This window comes from Cololabis saira, chromosome 11 (assembly GCF_033807715.1).
Source record: "Cololabis saira isolate AMF1-May2022 chromosome 11, fColSai1.1, whole genome shotgun sequence".
In the NCBI taxonomy this organism is placed as follows: Eukaryota; Metazoa; Chordata; class Actinopteri; order Beloniformes; family Belonidae; genus Cololabis; species Cololabis saira.
This window is the reverse complement of record NC_084597.1, coordinates 25323091-25341969: the sequence shown is the minus strand read 5'-3', so window position 1 is coordinate 25341969 and position 18879 is coordinate 25323091. Positions and strand designations below refer to the sequence as shown.

Below are 18879 nucleotides of genomic sequence, written 5' to 3'. Positions count from 1 at the left end.
TAATATAAGGAATATAACCAAAATTTCATGTCAGCATCTCAACTATATGCTTTAAATGCAAAACTCAGGATCAGATTATATACAGTATGAGGTTTTTTCGGCCTCAAAAGTACTTAGTGGAAATTCTTATTAATTTATATTTAAACTGGTGCAACATTTCAAGATGTAGGCATCATCCTACCCACTCGTCCTTCTGACCCTCCAGGATCGCATTGCCTTGCTGTGACCACAGAGAGATTCTGTAAAGTGCTGTCCGACAATGACGGAGTGACCTTTTCAGATAACCATGATAAAGTTGTCCATCCCAACCCTTCCCTTTTACTCCCGTCTGTGCACACACACACACACACACACACACACACACACACACACACACACACACACACACACACACGGAGGTGAATACGCAGGCATATCTGATGACCTACTCTCTGTGAAGATAAAAAGTCCTCCCTTAGGGACTTTTACTCACTCACACACTAGACCTATTCCCAGGCCTGAGATCATGGGGTGTCATCTGGCCAGTAGGAGATCACTGGGATCTGGGCGCCGTGGAGGTCACAGAGGTCCCCAAGACGACATTGGGCAGCTTTGAGATGCTGCTCATCTTTCACCATTTATCTTCTGGATTCTTTCATCGCTTCATTGTATATCTATATATAGTACGTTACCTTCCCAGGATTTTTTCTTTTTGTAATACCCTGCTGTGGTGGAAAGAGTCTGTGGCTCATCATTATAAATCACCCTGTTAGAATAAATACAATTTTAAATTAGCCCCTTCTTGAGACCTCCATTAGTGAGGGCCCGAGCGAATGGTTGCTTGCATGGCAACGCGCAGCAAATCAACACTATAAGCCCTTTAACCACCTTCTCAGTCCTTTTTTTCCCATCCATGTCCTCCTCCACTTTCATTTATAAAGTCTAGTAACCACTTTAAAGAGGAAAAATCATACAAACGTGTGTATTTTTTAACCTTGCAGAGGTCAAGGGAGATTAGTGGGAAAGAGGGGAAGAGAGTGTAAGCTCATCTTATCATGCTGTCCTCTCTGGCAAGTGGCAGGACTGCTGACAGTATGGAGATAGCGAGCAGTGGGGAGAAGGAAAGCAGAGACAGAAACAGGGCCACACAGTGGGAGTGCCCAAAAAGGCACTGATTAGAAGGCAAAGCAGCAGATACAAAGAGTTCCACAAAAGAGCTATGAAAACAAAAGAAGATGCTGTACAATATACCAATTCCTGAGAGCACACACAGACACACACATACACACAAAACTATGATTTCATTTCATGTCAGCCTTGAGGGAGGGCTGAACTATACACGCTTCATCATCCTCCTTCTCGATCGTTCTGTTCTTGGCCTGCTGCACGCCTCCAGGGCCAGCGAAGGCAACGATTAACGACAACAGTCAGAGTGTGTATGAGTGTGTAAAGTGTGTAAGGCCTGATCGTTAGAGCGCCCAACTTGTGTAATACAATTACAGAGGCTGCAGAGAAACTGCTAATGTGCACACAGGCAGCTCTGTCAGATGGATCAGGTATTGAGTTTTCTACGTTTAATTCACTTTCCAGCACACACATGGGTGCATTAGTTAGATTAGACCGGAGGAAAGGGATGGGAGGTGGGGTTGGTCTACCGCCGAGCCGGGCAGATTTGTTTAGCGGTGGCTGTCAATTACAACCCTGACCCTTGCTCTAAACGGCTGCTCATCCAATGGAAAATAGCAGAAAGCAGACAAAAGCCAGACAAGATTGGTAAAGACATGGCCATTTGCTGCATGAGATAACAAGTGGCATGTTGTGAGGTAAACAATGGGCAAAACACTGCGCATAATGCTACACCAATAAAACAGAGTACTGTGACTTGAAAGGAAATGGGACCATCAGTAAGATTAGTGAGGCAATGTTATCACTAGAATGCTGCAGTAATGGGTTAATGCAAGCCCAGAAGTGGATGGGGTACTTAAAAATATGAAATGGAACACAAATTATTTGATCTTCTCTTTTTTTAAAGTTTCATGCAATTTCATACACTGGTGGTAGATGAAAGCACAAAAAATGCAAACTCTTAGATAACCCAGTGGTATAATATCCTATAGTCACGTAAGGAGATGGAAGCCACGGACATCGAGACAATATGAATAGTGTCAAAGCTACTATTCAGGGTGAAGGAACAAGGATCCAGAAATACATCATGACCAATGAAGTGTAAAGCAAACTTATCAGGCAGCAAAAACCCAAATGAGGAGGTGGAGAAGAAGTAGGCCCCATAATCGCAGAAGCCTCTATTCCATGTGACATATGAAGAAACGGCTGATAAGACATTTCTAGAACAAGCTGGATTTGAAAAACATCACAGGAGGAACAAACCATGGTAGCACAAGAATATTGAGACTGGGGTCTACCACGTGGCCCGGAGACAGATATCAGACCGATCGACTGGTGACGGATAACCACCCAGACAGTCTGGGGATAGATGTAGGGATTCCAAGCAACGGCATCATCTAGAACAGGGGTCGGCAACCCGCGGCTCTAGAGCCGCATGCGGCTCTTTAGCGCCGCCCTAGCGGCTCCTGGAGCTTTTTAAAAAATGTTTGACCTTTTTTTGCCTTTTTTTTCTTTTTTTTTCCTTTTTTTCACTTTTTCTCTTTTTTTTCCTTTTTTTCTTTTTTCTTTTTTTTTACTTTTTTCTTCTTTGTCTCTTTTTTCTTCCTTTTTCCTTTCCTTTTTAATCTCGCCATTTCAACTTTTTCTCATAATTTTGAATTTTTTCTCGACATTTCGACTTTTTTCTCGAGATAGTACTTCAACATTAATCTCGACATTTCGACTTTTTTCTCGACATTTCGACTTTTTTCTCGACATTTTGAATTTCTTCTCGACATTTCGACTTTCTCAAAGTGCATAATGAAAAAAAATCTTCCCCCAGTTATAATTAATATAGATACATGCAGCATGTGTTGTTGTTTTCATTTTTTGCGGCTCCAGACATATTTGTTTTCTTGTGTTTTTGGTCCAATATGGCTCTTTCAACATTTTGGGTTGCCGACCCCTGATCTAGAAGAAGGAACAAGAGGAGCTTTAAATTGGGATATGCAATCTTGTGACCCCCAAACTAGGACAGTAGCTCCAGCAGATTTCAGGAACAACAGTGGAAATCTCTGTCTCGATGAGGACAGTCCAAGAAACAGCTCAGTTACTTGTGTAACCAGCAGGTTTTGAGCTTTAAGGGACAACACTCTAGTCTAAATGGGGGCCAAGCATTTATTTATGGCGCTTTTATACTAGTACCTACTCAGCACGACTCGACTCGTTACGCCTCGTCTCACCTCCGCTCACCTCCGCTCGCCATGTCCTCATTTGTTTGATTGCGTGATCTAAACGGAGAAGACACTAAAGATGTAGAACCTGGAGGAGATGATATATGTGCTGCTTGGTCTGTGACTTGTGTTCGATATCAAGTTAAAAATGAGAGTGAAAAAAGCTTCAAGTGGTGACGCTTTTTTTCTATTGTTTATGTCTGCGCTGATGAAAAGTCAGCTGGTAACCGCGAGCAGCTGAGAAGTGACCAAGCGCCTGGTAGATCTGGTCGTTCCTTATCACCCGTCTAGATCCCTTTTTAATTCTCTCCTCAGCCACCAGGTTTATGAACATCTGCACCTCAGAGTTGGATCATGAAACAGACGTTTGCGCTGCCATTGCCTGTTGAATAAAATCGCTGATTCCCGCTTCCTGATTCAAACGTCTGATGGCCCCGCCCCCTGACCAATCGGTGACGTGTAGTGTGATGACGCCAGATACAGGTCCGACTCGGCACTTAGAACCTCGGCAGAATGGGTACAGAAAAAGTATCTACTCAGCACGCCTCCACCTGCCTCGACACGTAGTGTAAAAGCGCAAAACGGGGGCGTGGCGAGTCGAGTCGCGCTGAGTAGGTACTAGTGTAAAAGCGCCATAAGTCTTTAACCACATTGTGGATCCCATACAAATATACATATTATCCTTTTTCTCAGTTAGTTTAGTGTCACTTTTCTCAAAGGAATGGGACACAGTAAGAAGCAATCAGGATGCTACTTAAAGAATCATCATATTTCTCTTCCAAAGAGGATAAATACATTAAATGTCACAGGAACTCTCCTTCTCCGGTAGCTAAATGTGCAGCAGGAGGGGGTTGCACTTTCAGTAAACACCTCTCTCCCATGTAAACATATATAATCACAACAAGATGGCTAATGCAGAGAAGCTCGTAATTGTATCACTGAAGTGAGATGAGGGAGCTTTAGTGTGTGTGTGTGTGTGTGTGTGTGTGTGTGTGTGTGTGTGTGTGTGTTGGGGGGGGCTTTACAGCTGATTGAATTAAAATGTCTGCTTTACTCCCAAGAGACCACCCTGATACAAAGGACAAAGGGTCTGTCTGCTTATAACTGAGGCCACAAAGTAACAAATGATCTTGTAAGTAAAACTCTTTGCAGGCATGGAGAGTTTCTCCTTGTTTTTCTCTTTTTTTTTCCATATGACTACCAGTATCTTGTAACACTGTAAGAGAGGAGAGCCAGAGGGAAGAGAGGGCTAGAAATGAAGAATGAAGCTGGATGTGCAACGCTCAGCAGAAGAAAAAAAATCCTTTATGCACTGATAGACGTTAGATAGCAACATCCCCTCTTTGTGACACATCCATCAAAGCACTGATTACTTTTGTCCTCCCACTTGTCCAGCTCGTATGTGTCAGAGCTGCTTTGACCAATCCATTTGACTCCATGACTACAGACAGAGCAGCATGTTAAAGGAGTGACCGCTGGCACTCCTTGGATTTGACATGCCCTGTTGAAATTCCATGGATAGTACACTGCTCTCTGTCAACCTCTTATTAAAGCAAACTAAAATGGAACCGTCTGCATAAATATTCCAGCCTAAGTTTGTCATGAATGCACCCCTACACTCAATCGTCGTGGAAGCAACTGGCAAGAAAAAAAGACAGTGAAAACTAGAACCAGGTTTTGCTTGTGTCTCGTCTTCCACAGAGAAAAAACACATTAAGGTTCGGATTACACTGCCAAATTTCCCAAGAGGTTACAGGGGAATTGAAATATGCATGCAAGTTAGATGTTCAAAGTTGCACAGTCCTTGCAAAACAGTTGTTTTTTACTTCAGTATTGTTGTATTTGTTTACCAAATCTTTACCTCTCTTCCATGAACAAAAAGCCACACAAAGCAACTCAGAATAGCTGTGGGTTAATGTCCCTAAATACTGGATGCTTCCAGCTTGTTCATCCTGTGGGTAAAAGCCATGCAGCTTAGGAGTGGCTCCTCACTCTGTGGCTCATTTTATTCCTCGTCTCTGCCTCCCCTTTTCCTCCGCTTCCTCGGGTTGCATCAATGCTTTTGTTGGAGGGGTTTTGTGATGGGGCATCAGGGTGCTAAATAAAATATTTGGCACAGAAAAGTAGAAAAGAAAATATGACTAGAAGAGAGCTCATACGTCTTTCTAGACTTGTAACAACAAACATTATTAAGTAATATGCAGCTTTCTGAATTCAAGACGTAAAGTACATTTGCATTGGGATTTAAACAAGCTGCTACTGGGGGAAACTCGTCGGGAGGTATAATTTACCCGAGCAGTGATCCTTCCTCTACACAGTAGAGGTTATCCTGTGTTGCCCTCCCCCTTCATGTCTCCCCAGTGCAACCCTCTCTTCTTTTACCTGATAGATCAACTTACTTCATGTCAGCCTAAAAACCACGGGAACCCCTATGCATAGCGTATCACCACTGAATTGTTGGTTTCCGCTGCACATGTGCCTGCGACGTATCAACATATCTGCAGCAAGCCATTACTGTGTATCAGTTTACAGTTACTGCATCGTATCTACTAACGCTTGTGTACTGTATAGTCACTTTAAAGATGTCTGGACCCTAAAGAAAAGAAAAAAAGGAGTTTTCCTAAGCGTGGCCATTTCTCCTCATTTGAGGAAGAGCAATTATGTAAAGCCGTAAAAAGACATTTCTGTCAAACTGATGGCTGTGTTTCCGATATTAAGACTCTCCTTTGGCTTTCAGTTGAAATACCCCCCTGTTCAAGGCCAGCTAGAGACAGCCGTTTGGTCTGACATATCTCTTTTTTTGTTTCTCTACTGTTAATAGGGGTGGGCAAAAATATCGATATGGCAATATATCGCAATACTTTTCCAGCCGATTCAATATCGATATTCAAAATTTTAATATCGATTTTTTTTTTTTTTTTTTTCAAATATTTTTTATCCCCGATTTTTTTCCCATTATATCCTCCTACCTAAGTGACAGTCCTGGGCATTGCCACTGTCTACCAACCCTGGGAGGGCCCTGCACTGAGCTCCGGTTTTATTTCACGTCTCCTACTAAATTTAATGTTAATTTCATATGATGTAAATAATATGAAAAACATATACAAATATGTTGTAACTTTAGCTTGTATAGTTATAATAAAACATTGTTTTGACTCAGTTTGTCCCATGAATTGTCACTATAATCTGATGAACGTGCAACTCGGATTTTAAGATCCATCACTATCATCTGATGTACATATATACAACTTGGATTTTAAGATGTGTAATGCATTTTTAAAATTTTCGGTGAACTATGTAGAATATAATAATCGGGATATCGCAATGTGTATCGTATCGTGGCTCAAGTATCGTGATGCGTATCGTATCGTGAGGTCCTTCCCAATACCCACCCCTAACTGTTAATGTTCTACAACTATCATCTAGAAGCACATAACCAAATCATAATTTAATCAATCATGATAGAAGATGCAATTCTGTTTTTTTGAAGTTGCTAGCTGGAAATCCAAGCAAAAACGACTTGTGTTGACTGTATGCATGTGTGTACAAAATATAGCCATGTCAGACCTTTGACCTAGATTTGAAAAGAAAAAAATTATCTTTTTCCTTTCATTTCTGATTAACTGTTGCAACAACAGCCATTATCCACTCTCTTAAAAAGGGTGCTAAAGTACAGCTGCAAGCTCTATTTTCAGTCCCTTATATAAGTTTTCAATGCACTACACTACTGCTTCGTGATGGCTTAAAGTAATGGCATCTTCAGATGTTCAGCAAGAGAATACATGCACGGACTGTAATCCAGAAACACTGTAGGCCTACTCCCCTAATCTGAGGGAAAAGTTCTATACTTGTTCAAACATCCTATCACCCTCGCATTTACAGTACAACCGCTTTTCATTACCAGTTTCATCTCCGTGGTTTTCATTAAATGGGGAAAACACAAAAATCAAAGGCGACAGAGCCACTAATTCTCTGTCCAATGTGGCATATTTTAAGCACTTGCAATGCCTTTCGGATCTCTTACATATTTCATAAAGAGGAACAATACAATTTAGTTTGCCCTTTCTGGCAAGCACACAACTGTAGCAGCTTCAGCTGTGTACTCGCATGTTAGGAGTCATAAAATAACGTTTCACTGTGGGGCTTCTGTCTGGGCCCCATTTAAATGAGACCCATTGAGCTTGCCCCAGTTAAAACACTGTCTGCCAGTACTTAAGTCACTGGGGACTGATCATGGAGATATAGCACACACACACAGACACACAAGCTCACAAACACAAACACAGGAAAGTGCTGACACCTAACAGCAATCTCGTGTTGAAAACTATTAACTGGAGTCACAGTAACAAATCTCAAAATTGAAGAAAAGAGGTCACACGGTAGAGTTATAAGGTTCAGTCGTGGGGATTCTGATGATAGAGTTAACTCTGCTTTGAAACCCCTCACTTTGTTTTTTATTCCCATTTGAAGTGGTTAATTCACCCATGTCAGACTTCAGACTTTTACAGAATAATTACTCAAAAAATCCAGTCAATCATGTTGCAAGCAAGTATATCAGTAAAAAGTTAGGACATCCCTCCACATTGTTTTTGAATACGTAGGTCTGTTTTCATGCATTAACTCTTCTTTGCTCATGTCAAAAGGAGTAGAAAGAGGGTCGGGGGTGGGGATTAATCATACAACAGCACATACCAGTTCTGAAGCTTTAAATTAGCACCTCATTTAGCTCAGTAAACACGACAACTTTACAGGCTGGCATTGTGAAACACATTTTATTCTGCCCTCTGGTAAGGGTCTGCTCTGTTTAAAAGTCTGCTTGGCAGCTCTATAGATAACAGATGGAAGAAAAATGAGGAGAATTATGAAAAAGATTGATTTCTTAAGGATGAATGGTCTGGTATGCACACAGATTTTTCTGAAGCAGACTTTCTCGAACTCTGCTATTATTGAATGAGCATACACGCTCACGTACGCAGACGCACATTGTTACCATAAGCGCAAAAGAAAACACAAGCATGTGCACACAAAGACAATGATATATTGATGAAGTAAGCTGTGAAAACAAAAAAAACACAATCAATTGTGAGTCTCAGAAAGAAAAGCCAATAGGAGATGAAAAAGAGAGAAATGTTGAGGAAAAAAACAGGAGGATCTTTTCAAAGATAAATCGCTTCTCATTCCAGAAATATCAATGAATTTATCTATAGGTGGCATATTACTTTCAACAAAGTCAGCACAAATGTGGTTTAACTCAAATAAACCTCCCTTTCCCAAGCTCTTTCCCCGATTTCTTGTAAAAGTGTATTCCTTTAGATGAACAAGCACGATCATTGTCCTCTTAGGCGTCCCAAGCCTGACTTTATGGAACCATAATATAAACCAGAGCCTGTAACTTCTCTTGTGGCATCTCAAAAGCTGACACTGGAATGAAGCAAAAAGAGAATGAAGGAGGGGCACGGGAGGATAAAGTACCTCATTTGAGCCTCCTAAAAAACAAGGAGACACAAACATTTATCTGTGGCTAGGCTTTCATCAGATGCTTTAAGAGCACAGCAATAACAGAGAACAAGATGCTGATAAAAGGGGAGACCGGAAATGGGGAGCGTGGGTCACCTGCTCTCGTGTTTCAACCAGGACAAGGGGTCCCATGCCCCGGAACATCCCTCTACCCTCCTTTCTCTGTTCTGCTGACACATAAAGTCCACAGCCCTCTCCAACCAGACATCAGCGCAGCAAAATGGAAACCCCCTCCCGCGTTCACAAAGCAGAGTTGAGGCTCACGTTTAAGTCTGCAGGTATATAGAACGTGGGATATTTCCATTTGACGGTTTAACAATATGCAGACAGGCTTTACAAAAGGAATTATTACAGATGAATATTGTGCCTATTCTTCACGAGGGCTTTCGTATATTTGCTTAAGTCTCATTCCACCAGTCAAGCTCCGGCTCTCAGTGCAAGACAGGGCAAAGCCAGGATTAAGGGTTTAACTTTGTCAATCAAAGTCAGAACTGAGGGGAAATTTGGTAGTTGTACTTATTTTCCAACAAGTAGATTGGATTTCTACAGAAAAGTGAACCGGCAGGTGATTCCATCCTTTATATGTGACTTAGGAGGAGTGACAAGTTACTGCTGATATAATCTCGCTCATTACTGCCTCAGTGGTGTGTGGGCCATTCTTTTCTTTAAATAAATGTAAAGCCTGGCTTTAGCATCACCGTGGCCTAATATTGATAGGGCAGAGGATTAAAAGAAGCACCACAAGATGCCGATATCCATTAATCATCTTCATTGCATTAGTTTAAAGGAATTGGCTTTTGTAGATGCTGTTGCAGTGTTAGGAAGTAACTAATTGCATGCAGCAGAGTTATGTAATTAAATTGTCATTGGATTAAAAAAAAGTTTAGATTTGGAAATTCAACAATGTTTTATACCTACATTTAGCTCACAGCGTTTTCCATTACAGTAGAGACGCTTCATGTCAAACCTCCTGGAAAAAACAATGTTTCCTACAACACCAGTCTTCTATTTTTGGAGGAACTAAAAGGTTTTATTTCACTTCATTTGACGACTGCTGCTTTTATGACATTGAATCCCAATAATTAAACAAGGCTGGGATTACGTCTCAAAACTGCACACAGAATTTGGCCCAAAGTGTTTTGAAGGTTCACTTATTTTGCCCAGCCATGTTGGGCCCCTGCTTGCAATTTAGTGCTGTGTTTACCGAGGTTGTTTCCCCGCGCCATGCTGGGCTAAGAAACACAGTTAAAGGACATCGGGGAAATTACAGCATTCTGTTGGCCTCTTAATTAGCACACCGAGCTACTGGCTGTACAGTGACGATGTGAATTTGTGAGAGCAGGAGCATTCCAGCTACATAAAAAATCCTAGCTCTGTTTTTTACATCCTAAATAACCTTTGCAAGGGTAGAAAAACATTTAGGGAAAAATAAAAAGTACAACTTAGTGAAAAGGATGTGAGTGTCACAGACTTATAAACAAAAAAAAAACGTGAGAGGAAAGATGAACTAATTACTATATAATTCATCCTTTTCCTATTCTCCTACTTGTTTTTAAGTATTTTTTGTATTACTTTTTATATTATTAAAACATAGTCCATGATGAAATAGAGTAAACATATAACTTTTTAGTCTAACTTTATCTACACATATTTATATAAACACACACATATAACACATACTTTTACACACTTGCTTTTAATTGATCTTTTAAATTATTTTAAAATACTGTCTGTATTTTGATTATTTTAATCGATCTTTTGGGTTATGTGTTGGTTATGTCCTCACTATGCTGCTTTACTGCTATTGTTTTTGCTTCCACTATGCTGCTTTGATTTTTGTTTTATGCCCTCTATTTCTATGTTATGTTTTATGCCTTAAATTTCTTTTTATGTGAATAAAGTTTATTATTATTATTATATACACATATAAACACACACATATACACACACACACACACACACACACACACACACACATATTATGCTATATATATATATATATATATATATATATATATATATATATATATATATATATATATATATATATATATATATCCATGTAAAGTCGTGTCCTTGACGGATTTCCTGTTCAGAACACAAAAATGCGGGAGGACATTAGCGGTTGAACACTAGGGGGGAGGCCAGGATGCCAAATTAAAGGGCAGGAGTGGAGTGTGCACTTATTCTCACTCATGATGTGCTCTGTCAGCCCTGCTGCTTATAATGGCATGAGAAGGGCCACTTAACTCATAATCACTTCTCTCTCCCCTTTGGCTCTGTCCTCCTCTCCATCACCCCTCAACCCCAGATTTTCTGACTGTTGGCTCTGATCTCTAATCATAAATGAACTGCAGATCAAGAGCAGGACAGTGGTCCCCCCCCACCCCCAGCCTACAATTCTGTAATCACAGAGCTCTTGCCTGGTAATAGGCCAACAAGCCTTTGAATGAGGAATGATTGTGCCTCTAATGCATCATCTCAACTTTGAAGAACCCTTTTCTGGCAAAAAGAGAAATCACAGGTAGGGATTCGGGTCACCAGCACCACCATCATCATCTTTAGAATCATTATCTCCCTCCTCATTCAGTAGAGTAATACGAAGCAAGGCCTTTTATGCAATTATTTCAATTTCCTGTTAATAGCGGGAAAAGCAAAACTTGCCACACTGTATCATAGTAATCCTTGGCCTGTGGTGAGCTTTGACTTTATCATACCATCATGCATGCAGACAATCCAGGGTGGTGCAATATGCATGGTGGACAGGTCAGCCATTCTGGCACAGGACGACCTGTCAAGTGCTGCTACTTGTGCCGAGTTCTGCTAATGGACTGCTAATAGAAGTGAATGTTGCGCTGTGAAGCTCCCCTGTAGTTGAGAGTGTCACACTGGGTGATTAATGACACTCTGCTCTCTTCCCCCAGTCCATTCTTGCCCCACACCCCCATAGCTCGCTTTCACCCTCCCCACTCATGGCTCCAGTTCCCTTTCCTCTTCATTCCCAACCTTTCTCACCTATCCTTGTGTCCTTCTTATCTCCTTCATCACATGCATTCTCTTTTCTCACCATAAAGTGCTTTTCTGGAAGGAACATGATTTCAACACACAGGAATCTGTACTGTACTTTCCAGTAGTCATGTTTACTGGCTTCAAACGCTTGTATAATGACAGAATCATATAACAATGACAAAAATTGAATGAAAAACTAAAACCTTCTGGGAGTCACCTTTCCAAAAGGGCAATCACAGATTGTCCAGTTGCATATCCTAATGTGTACCATGATGTATCAGGTTTACAAGAACTACCATAAAATTGCAAGATGCTTTCTTTGTTAGGGACATACACTTTAGGAGGGATTCTGCCAACCCTGAAACCTTGACTGCAATGCTGTCAATCATTAATTAGTGGTTTAATAAAACCTTTTTAAAAATTATGAGGTACACAAAATATATCATACATCATGAATTCTACAGAGACTATGACTTTTTTGTATGTTTATTTCTGATCTGAGCGTGGTCATTTTAACTTGGGTGTCAATGCAAATTTGACTTTTAGAGCTTCCTTGAACTCTAATTTGTCAAACTTCCACAACAGCTTTAGCTTTGAAAACTGGGTGTTTGTCACTGACATTTTAATACTTTTTAAAAACCTAATGATAACTTTAGTTCTTATATCATACACATGTCAACATGGTGGTGTAAGGACCAAGTAAACTATGTTCAGTTGGTCAAATTTAGACCTACCCCACAGCCTTAAATGGGATGCAGGAATTCATATTTTTCAGCCACATTTGCATCCCGACAATGTGGTGAAAATAAAAAAAAGGTGAGATAACGTGTGCAAGTTGTAACTGAGATGTACATGAGATTGAAAAATTGCAACAAATAGGAGTTTGTACACCTAAAAGAGAATGACGACAGGCCTACTGTAAATGTCTCAGTATTTGTCTCCACCAACACAGCACAAGATGAGCACCCATGGGAGGATTGCAGAACCGTCCCCAGACCTAAAATAGCAAACACGTATATTTTCTGCTTTCATAACAATAGTATATGACATCAAGTGGAGCAGGGAAGCAAACTCAGCAGCCGCTTTTCACAGTAATTATCACTTGCTACCACGCTCCTCCTGTGGCTCAGCTAGCAACCAGCATGTACCTCTGACCCTGTTCAGCATTGCTATTACTTTTTTAATTCAGTACACTTCCTCCACCTGTGCATTTCACAACTCAATCTTGATTTCCATGAGTAACATCAACGTCTTCAACTGTGTATCATCGTACGTTAATCTTCCCTGCTCACGGATGTCTGAAAAAAGTATGATGGTATGATGGTTGCTCCATACGCACAATGTGCTCATTGTGCATTGTCCCAGCTTTAAAAAAAATGACTGTGGAAGTTGTGGTAGCAAACCCAATGAGCTACTTGTGAAGCCCAAGAGATGCCTGTTAGAATAATAATGATTTTTTTTTTAAATGAAAAAGAAAAAGACATTCACAGTGAAATACATTTTTTAGCATGTTCTGAAAAGGGGTTGCATTTTTTTCGGTAAATAGCAAATTCTTACTGTTCACTGAGTCCCAATACTTTATATTCCACATATCAAATATCCTTTAACTTTCCCCTCCATAAACAATCCTCGGAGGATGCATTATTAGAAAGCAGAGACGCAGCACAGACAGGAAGATGGTGTGAGAGGAAGAGAGAGACGTAAGAGCTGCACTGTGGAAAAACTGAACTAACTCCAGGTCGGCCAGCAAAACCAATATATCCACTGCTAATACAGAGATATACTGTGTACTGGAAATGTCAAAATTAGGGTCAGCCAGTCAAGGAGAAAAAAAAAGAACAAAATGTGATGATGTTTGTCTCATTGCAAATGATTTCCATAACACTGAAGTTGTCAAAAAATTATAAAAGTGTGGAGATGCTCCTTAAACGTAAAAGCAACCGTAACCCTCAATCCTATTTACAGTAGAAAACTACACTTTGTGAATCGCAACAGTCTCATTACAACTAAAGACAATCTTCATTTTCAGAGGAAGAATCCCATATGTTCCCATGACAAATTCACACCTTTCATCTGATTCCATAAAAATGCAACAAACATGGAAAGCAGCCACTGCTGTGGGAATATCGGAAGTGGATTTGTTCTTTCACCAAGGACTTCCAATCAAACTGCTGTCATAGAACTATCGAATACCTCAGCCTGTCTCCTTTGTCTAGAGTTCAGCAGGATAATGAGCACCCAAATAGATGGGATGAGAAAGTTGCCTCAAAGGAGGTCAGAAAGAAAAACAAACTGCTACAACCAAATGAAATGTATCTAAATGTTTAACAATGCGTTTTAAAAGTATCAAAGTAAAGTATCAAACTATGATAGAGGGGAACAGTGTTACAACGAGCGGATGAGTAAGTGAGCCACTTTAATTGCCAGTACTTTTACACTGAAGAAGTGTCTCTCAAGCGATTTGGGAATGTTGTACAGCTCATCAGTGCCCCGAAATAGCTGAGCCCATTAATTAGGCTCAAACAATGTTCTCCAGGTGCATCGACTTCTTAATGGACAGAGAAGAACCTTGTTTGTATTCCCATCTTGTCAATGACACAGAGTTCTCTGGGGTTTTGGAAAGGGTATTATGTCATTTCACTCTGCCCTTCAGAAACTAGTCTTGTGCTGTATTTGGTTCTTCCTCCCCCTTTTCTGCTCATTAACTATGCAGGAGTGAGATGAAAGTCTGGAGCAGTAAGATAAGGTTGCTCGCAGACCCTCATCCCTGCCCAGGATATGTGTTTAGACCTTCAATTTACACGTGAACCTGTGTTGCTCTCACATGAGCATGGACTCTTTCATTAAGAAAACACAAAACAATTAAATACAAACTTGTATGGACCTACAGTTCAGAATTTTAGTGAACTTATCTGCTAATTTCCCCCCAGTGTATCATATTACAACATCAAATAGAAAACACAGACCAACTACATTATTTTAAGAGACATAATGGCATCTAACATACATGCACAGACACATAGTGAACACTTGTCCTTATACATATGTGCTCCTCTTAGTTCTCTGTGACAGACAATTTCCCTCTGATGTAAGCAGATTAAATAAATGGCTTCAGGTGTCTTGGTTATCTCTTTTTTTCCATAACTGACAGTTACATCAATTTACAGAAAGCATCAAACAACAGACAGCTTTCTGAAGGGAAAAAATGTTTGGTTTAAAATGTGAGGTAGAAATGACAAATTACTTCTTTTGAAAATGTCATTTCAAATACTGATTCATGCCTAACAGTCAGCTCCTAAAAGACAAAACAGCGCTGTTCAATGGACTATTAGTTTTACTAGACTTCATAATTGGTTAACGTAATTTAAAAAAAAAAAAAAGAAAAGAGAAAAAGATTTGACTAATACTAAATAATTCTGAATGAAAATCTGTGATGGATAAGAACTGCATTCAGTTTTTAATTTACAGCCATGAAGTGTTATATGTAACAATTTGTAGTATTTACAAGGTTTTGTCATGACTTAAAATAGCCTTTTTTGTTTGTTTTTCTTTTAATTTCGAATTTTCTGGGGGAGATTTAGGGGATGTTGTCATTTTTATGAGGACTTGAAAGCTCTATACGTCTTAACTTAAAACAAAAACAAACGTGTCATTGCTTTGTAGCAGTTTCCAAATATTACTTCTGGTCACATCTGAAAAACACATTTTTCAGTCCATTGAGTCGGGAGAAAACAATGATGATTTATCAACATTAATCCATCATAGATTCTCCTGAAAAGCCATCAACAACATCTATGTTTTTTTTTTTTACATCTTCTTGTTCATTCTATCCAGTAAGCTCCTGATTCAGGTTACTGGGTGAACTCGCTTTCATCGCCATAACTCATTCCCATAAAGTCGGATTGTTCTGAGTGTGAGCAAACAAAACGCACTTTTCCTGTCTGCTACACCCAAGACACAAGAGTTTATCAAACTTTGACCCACAGTGAAGCCAAGTAGCCTACCGAGTTCAATAATAAAAGTTTACCTTGAGCGACTCCGATATCCAGCAGGAGAAAGAACAGGAGCCAGGACGCAGTCGGCATCTCGGGAGAGGATCTGTCACTTTGTGCACAGGAGCCCATAAGAGTTCAAACTACGCTCGGAGTCAAGTCCGATCGGACTCGAGTTACTGGGAAATTGTGGTTTAACACGCGTTTTGTCCGCAGCTGTGATGCCTCCTAGTCCCAGATACCCTTCACAACCCCGAGCGCAAGATATCGCTTGACAGAAAATATATCCAGCGCAGTGTGTTTGGAAACATGTGACAGTTTTATGGAATAAGACGTGGCAGCATCGCCCTCCATTTGGCGAGATGGTGCAATAAAACCTGTTCTTCGATTGCCCCCCCACCCCCCTAAAAAGGTGCACCAGGTTTGTCTCGAGATGTGGATCGTTGTGTTGAAGGCAAATGCATGCTCCCAGTGCCCCTCTGTCGAACCGCTTCACGCGTCAAAGCGAGCGAGCGTGGGAGCTGTGCGTATCACTGAGCCCTGCGCTCCACTGACGGACTGAAGCGGAGGAAGGAGCAGTCTCTGCGGGCTACCTTGCGCCTTCAGCCAATCCAAGTGCTCCGGCAAGTGGCGGCGCTGTATCAAAATCTGGTCCGGACAGAAGTCAGGAATGGAAGCTCATCAACGGGACCAGGGGCGAAAATCCCGTTTCATAGTTGGGGGGGACAATAAACAGTAACATTTTAGAGAATAAATCCAGGGGGGGACAAGGAATAAAAGTTTTAGCCTTCCTTTAATACAGCATTTTGACATTTTCAACTCTATCTCGCAAACAGGCAGAAGACCTTTCTTAGAGCAATACAAAACAATGGTATTAGGTGGAAGGTGGCAATAATACAGCACATCTGACATAATACACTGCAAAAACCCAAAATCTTAACAATAATATTTGTCTTATTTCTAGTTAAAAAAAAATCTCATTACACTTAAAACAAGACTCATCACTGGAAAAAAACAACAATTTTCACCTGTTTCAAGTAGATTTTCACTTAAAATAAGTAGAAAACTCTGCCAGTGGAACAAGATTGTTTTGCTTATTAAATAAATCTTGTCGCACTGGCAGATTTTTCTACTTATTTCAAGTGAAAATTTACTTGAAACAGGTGAAAATTGTCAAATAACAAGTTGTTTTTCTGGTGATGACTCTTGTTTTAAGTGTAATGAGATTTTACTGTTTATTATTATTTTCGATTTTGGTTTCGGCCACAAATTTTCATTATGGTGCATCACTACTAAATACTGCTGCATTGTTCCAAAATTATTAATTCTGTCTCAAATTATTCTAGGGGGGGACAGCTTTACTAATGGGGGGGACTTGTCCCCCCGGTCCCCCCTGGGATTTTCGCCCTTGAACGGGGCGATGAAATCCAAGTCTTGGATTTTAGTGCACAGACCGGAAGACTGGCGCGAATAACGAGTTTAATTGTCTGTAAAAGTGTGGCAAGCTCAAAGCACCCATGCATTTAAAGTATACAGAAAATATTGAGTGCCCCACTAAACGGCTTTAGAGGCTAATAAGGGTGCCAGTTTAGTAAACTCAAGAAAAAAAGCGAGAAATTAATAAATTATGTGGGTAATAAAAAATAATTTCCCCTAAAATAGGTGGTTTGGGAGGATAGATTGCTGAGATGATTAAAAAGATCCCTAGATTAATGCAAAAGTTACTCAAAAAGAAAAACTAATTATCAATACTTTCCTCTTCTAGCAGAAACAGTGTGGTGGAAACTAAAAACATGCTCTGTCCAGTGTAGCATGAAACATGGGTCATATTGCACCCTAATGTATGGCAAGCAGGTGTTTCCGTTTTCTTGCCATTAATTTAGTGCAGGCACCGCAAGTGGGAGGCATAGTTTATCTAATTGGGCCTCCACTTTGCCCCTCTTGTACCATTCTACTAACAAGTCAGAGTGATCAATAATGAGTTCAGTCTAACAGACATACATCCGTGCATGAAAGGACATGGTTAGAATTCAGAAAGAGAAATGTTTTAACATGATTCCAGCAGGTGGCTGATGGGTAATTACATAAGCATGACATATCTCAGAGTAATACCCAGACACTTGACATTAATGTGAAACTATCTCTACACCAAAATTAAACTTTTAGAATATTAATCTAATTTGAGAAACACAGTATTCTTCTGCCTACCATCACAAATGTATTGTATGGGGTGTTGGTAACTATGTTTGAAAATGCACAAGGTTGTAGAATTGATGTGTTAGTAAAATATGATATTAGAACTTGTACAACCTAAATCCAAATGGAGTCGCACAAAAGAGGAAGAAAATAATCAGTTTCATCACAATGCACAGACAATTACAGAGGTCAGTAAGAGGAAAGATAAACATGAACTGATGAGTACCAGAATGAAATAAAAGTGCTGTTCATAACTTTTCAGTAACTGATTCCGCCTCTTCTGCTTGTCAAAAAAAATTAAAGTAATAAGAACAATCAGACGCTGTCACTGAGATGAGAAAATCACTCAATATTTAACAGCAAATTAAACTTTATTTTTTCACCTCCGGTCAGGGAGTTGTCAATGGTGTAAAGTGCAGTATTTTTTTTAAAACAATGCTTTTATTTTACTGTTTAAAAACGTAAAGAGTCAAGAAGTCTTTCATTTAATGATTCAGTTTCGTGATTTTGAAAGATTTACAAATTTTCTAGCAGATTATACAAACTGCAAATGTACCATTTCCCCACCTGGAGGAAACATATGCCCATTTTCCATTGTACAGTTTTCAACTCAACCCACCTCACCTCGATTCTAATTGCCTTGGTCTCAGTTGTTTTCCATTACACCTCACTACCACCTCAATATGGATGGGGCCTTGTTCTCCTTAAACGTCTCATATTAAGTCAATGCTCAGTTATTCAAGCGTAATCGCAGTAGCCTAGTCTTGATTCAGTTTCAGAGTTTTCTCTCTTACAGATTTCAAAGGCTTGTGTGCCCATTGTGTATTTCTCTGATTTCAGACTAGCAG

The 18879-nt window shown here is 40.0% G+C and overlaps 1 protein-coding gene across 2 annotated transcripts in view; it reads right to left on the bottom strand.

Moving 5' to 3' along the window:
* unc5cb (unc-5 netrin receptor Cb) overlaps window positions 1-16377 on the bottom strand; it is a 133315-nt gene extending 116938 nt beyond the window's left edge. For both annotated transcript variants that reach the window (XM_061734157.1, XM_061734158.1), the window contains exon 1: window positions 15871-16377. In XM_061734157.1, coding sequence (XP_061590141.1) covers window positions 15871-15967 — 97 coding nt within the window. In that variant the 5' untranslated portion in view covers window positions 15968-16377. The remainder of the gene's footprint in view (window positions 1-15870) is intronic.
* Between the last annotated feature and the right edge of the window lie 2502 nt (window positions 16378-18879).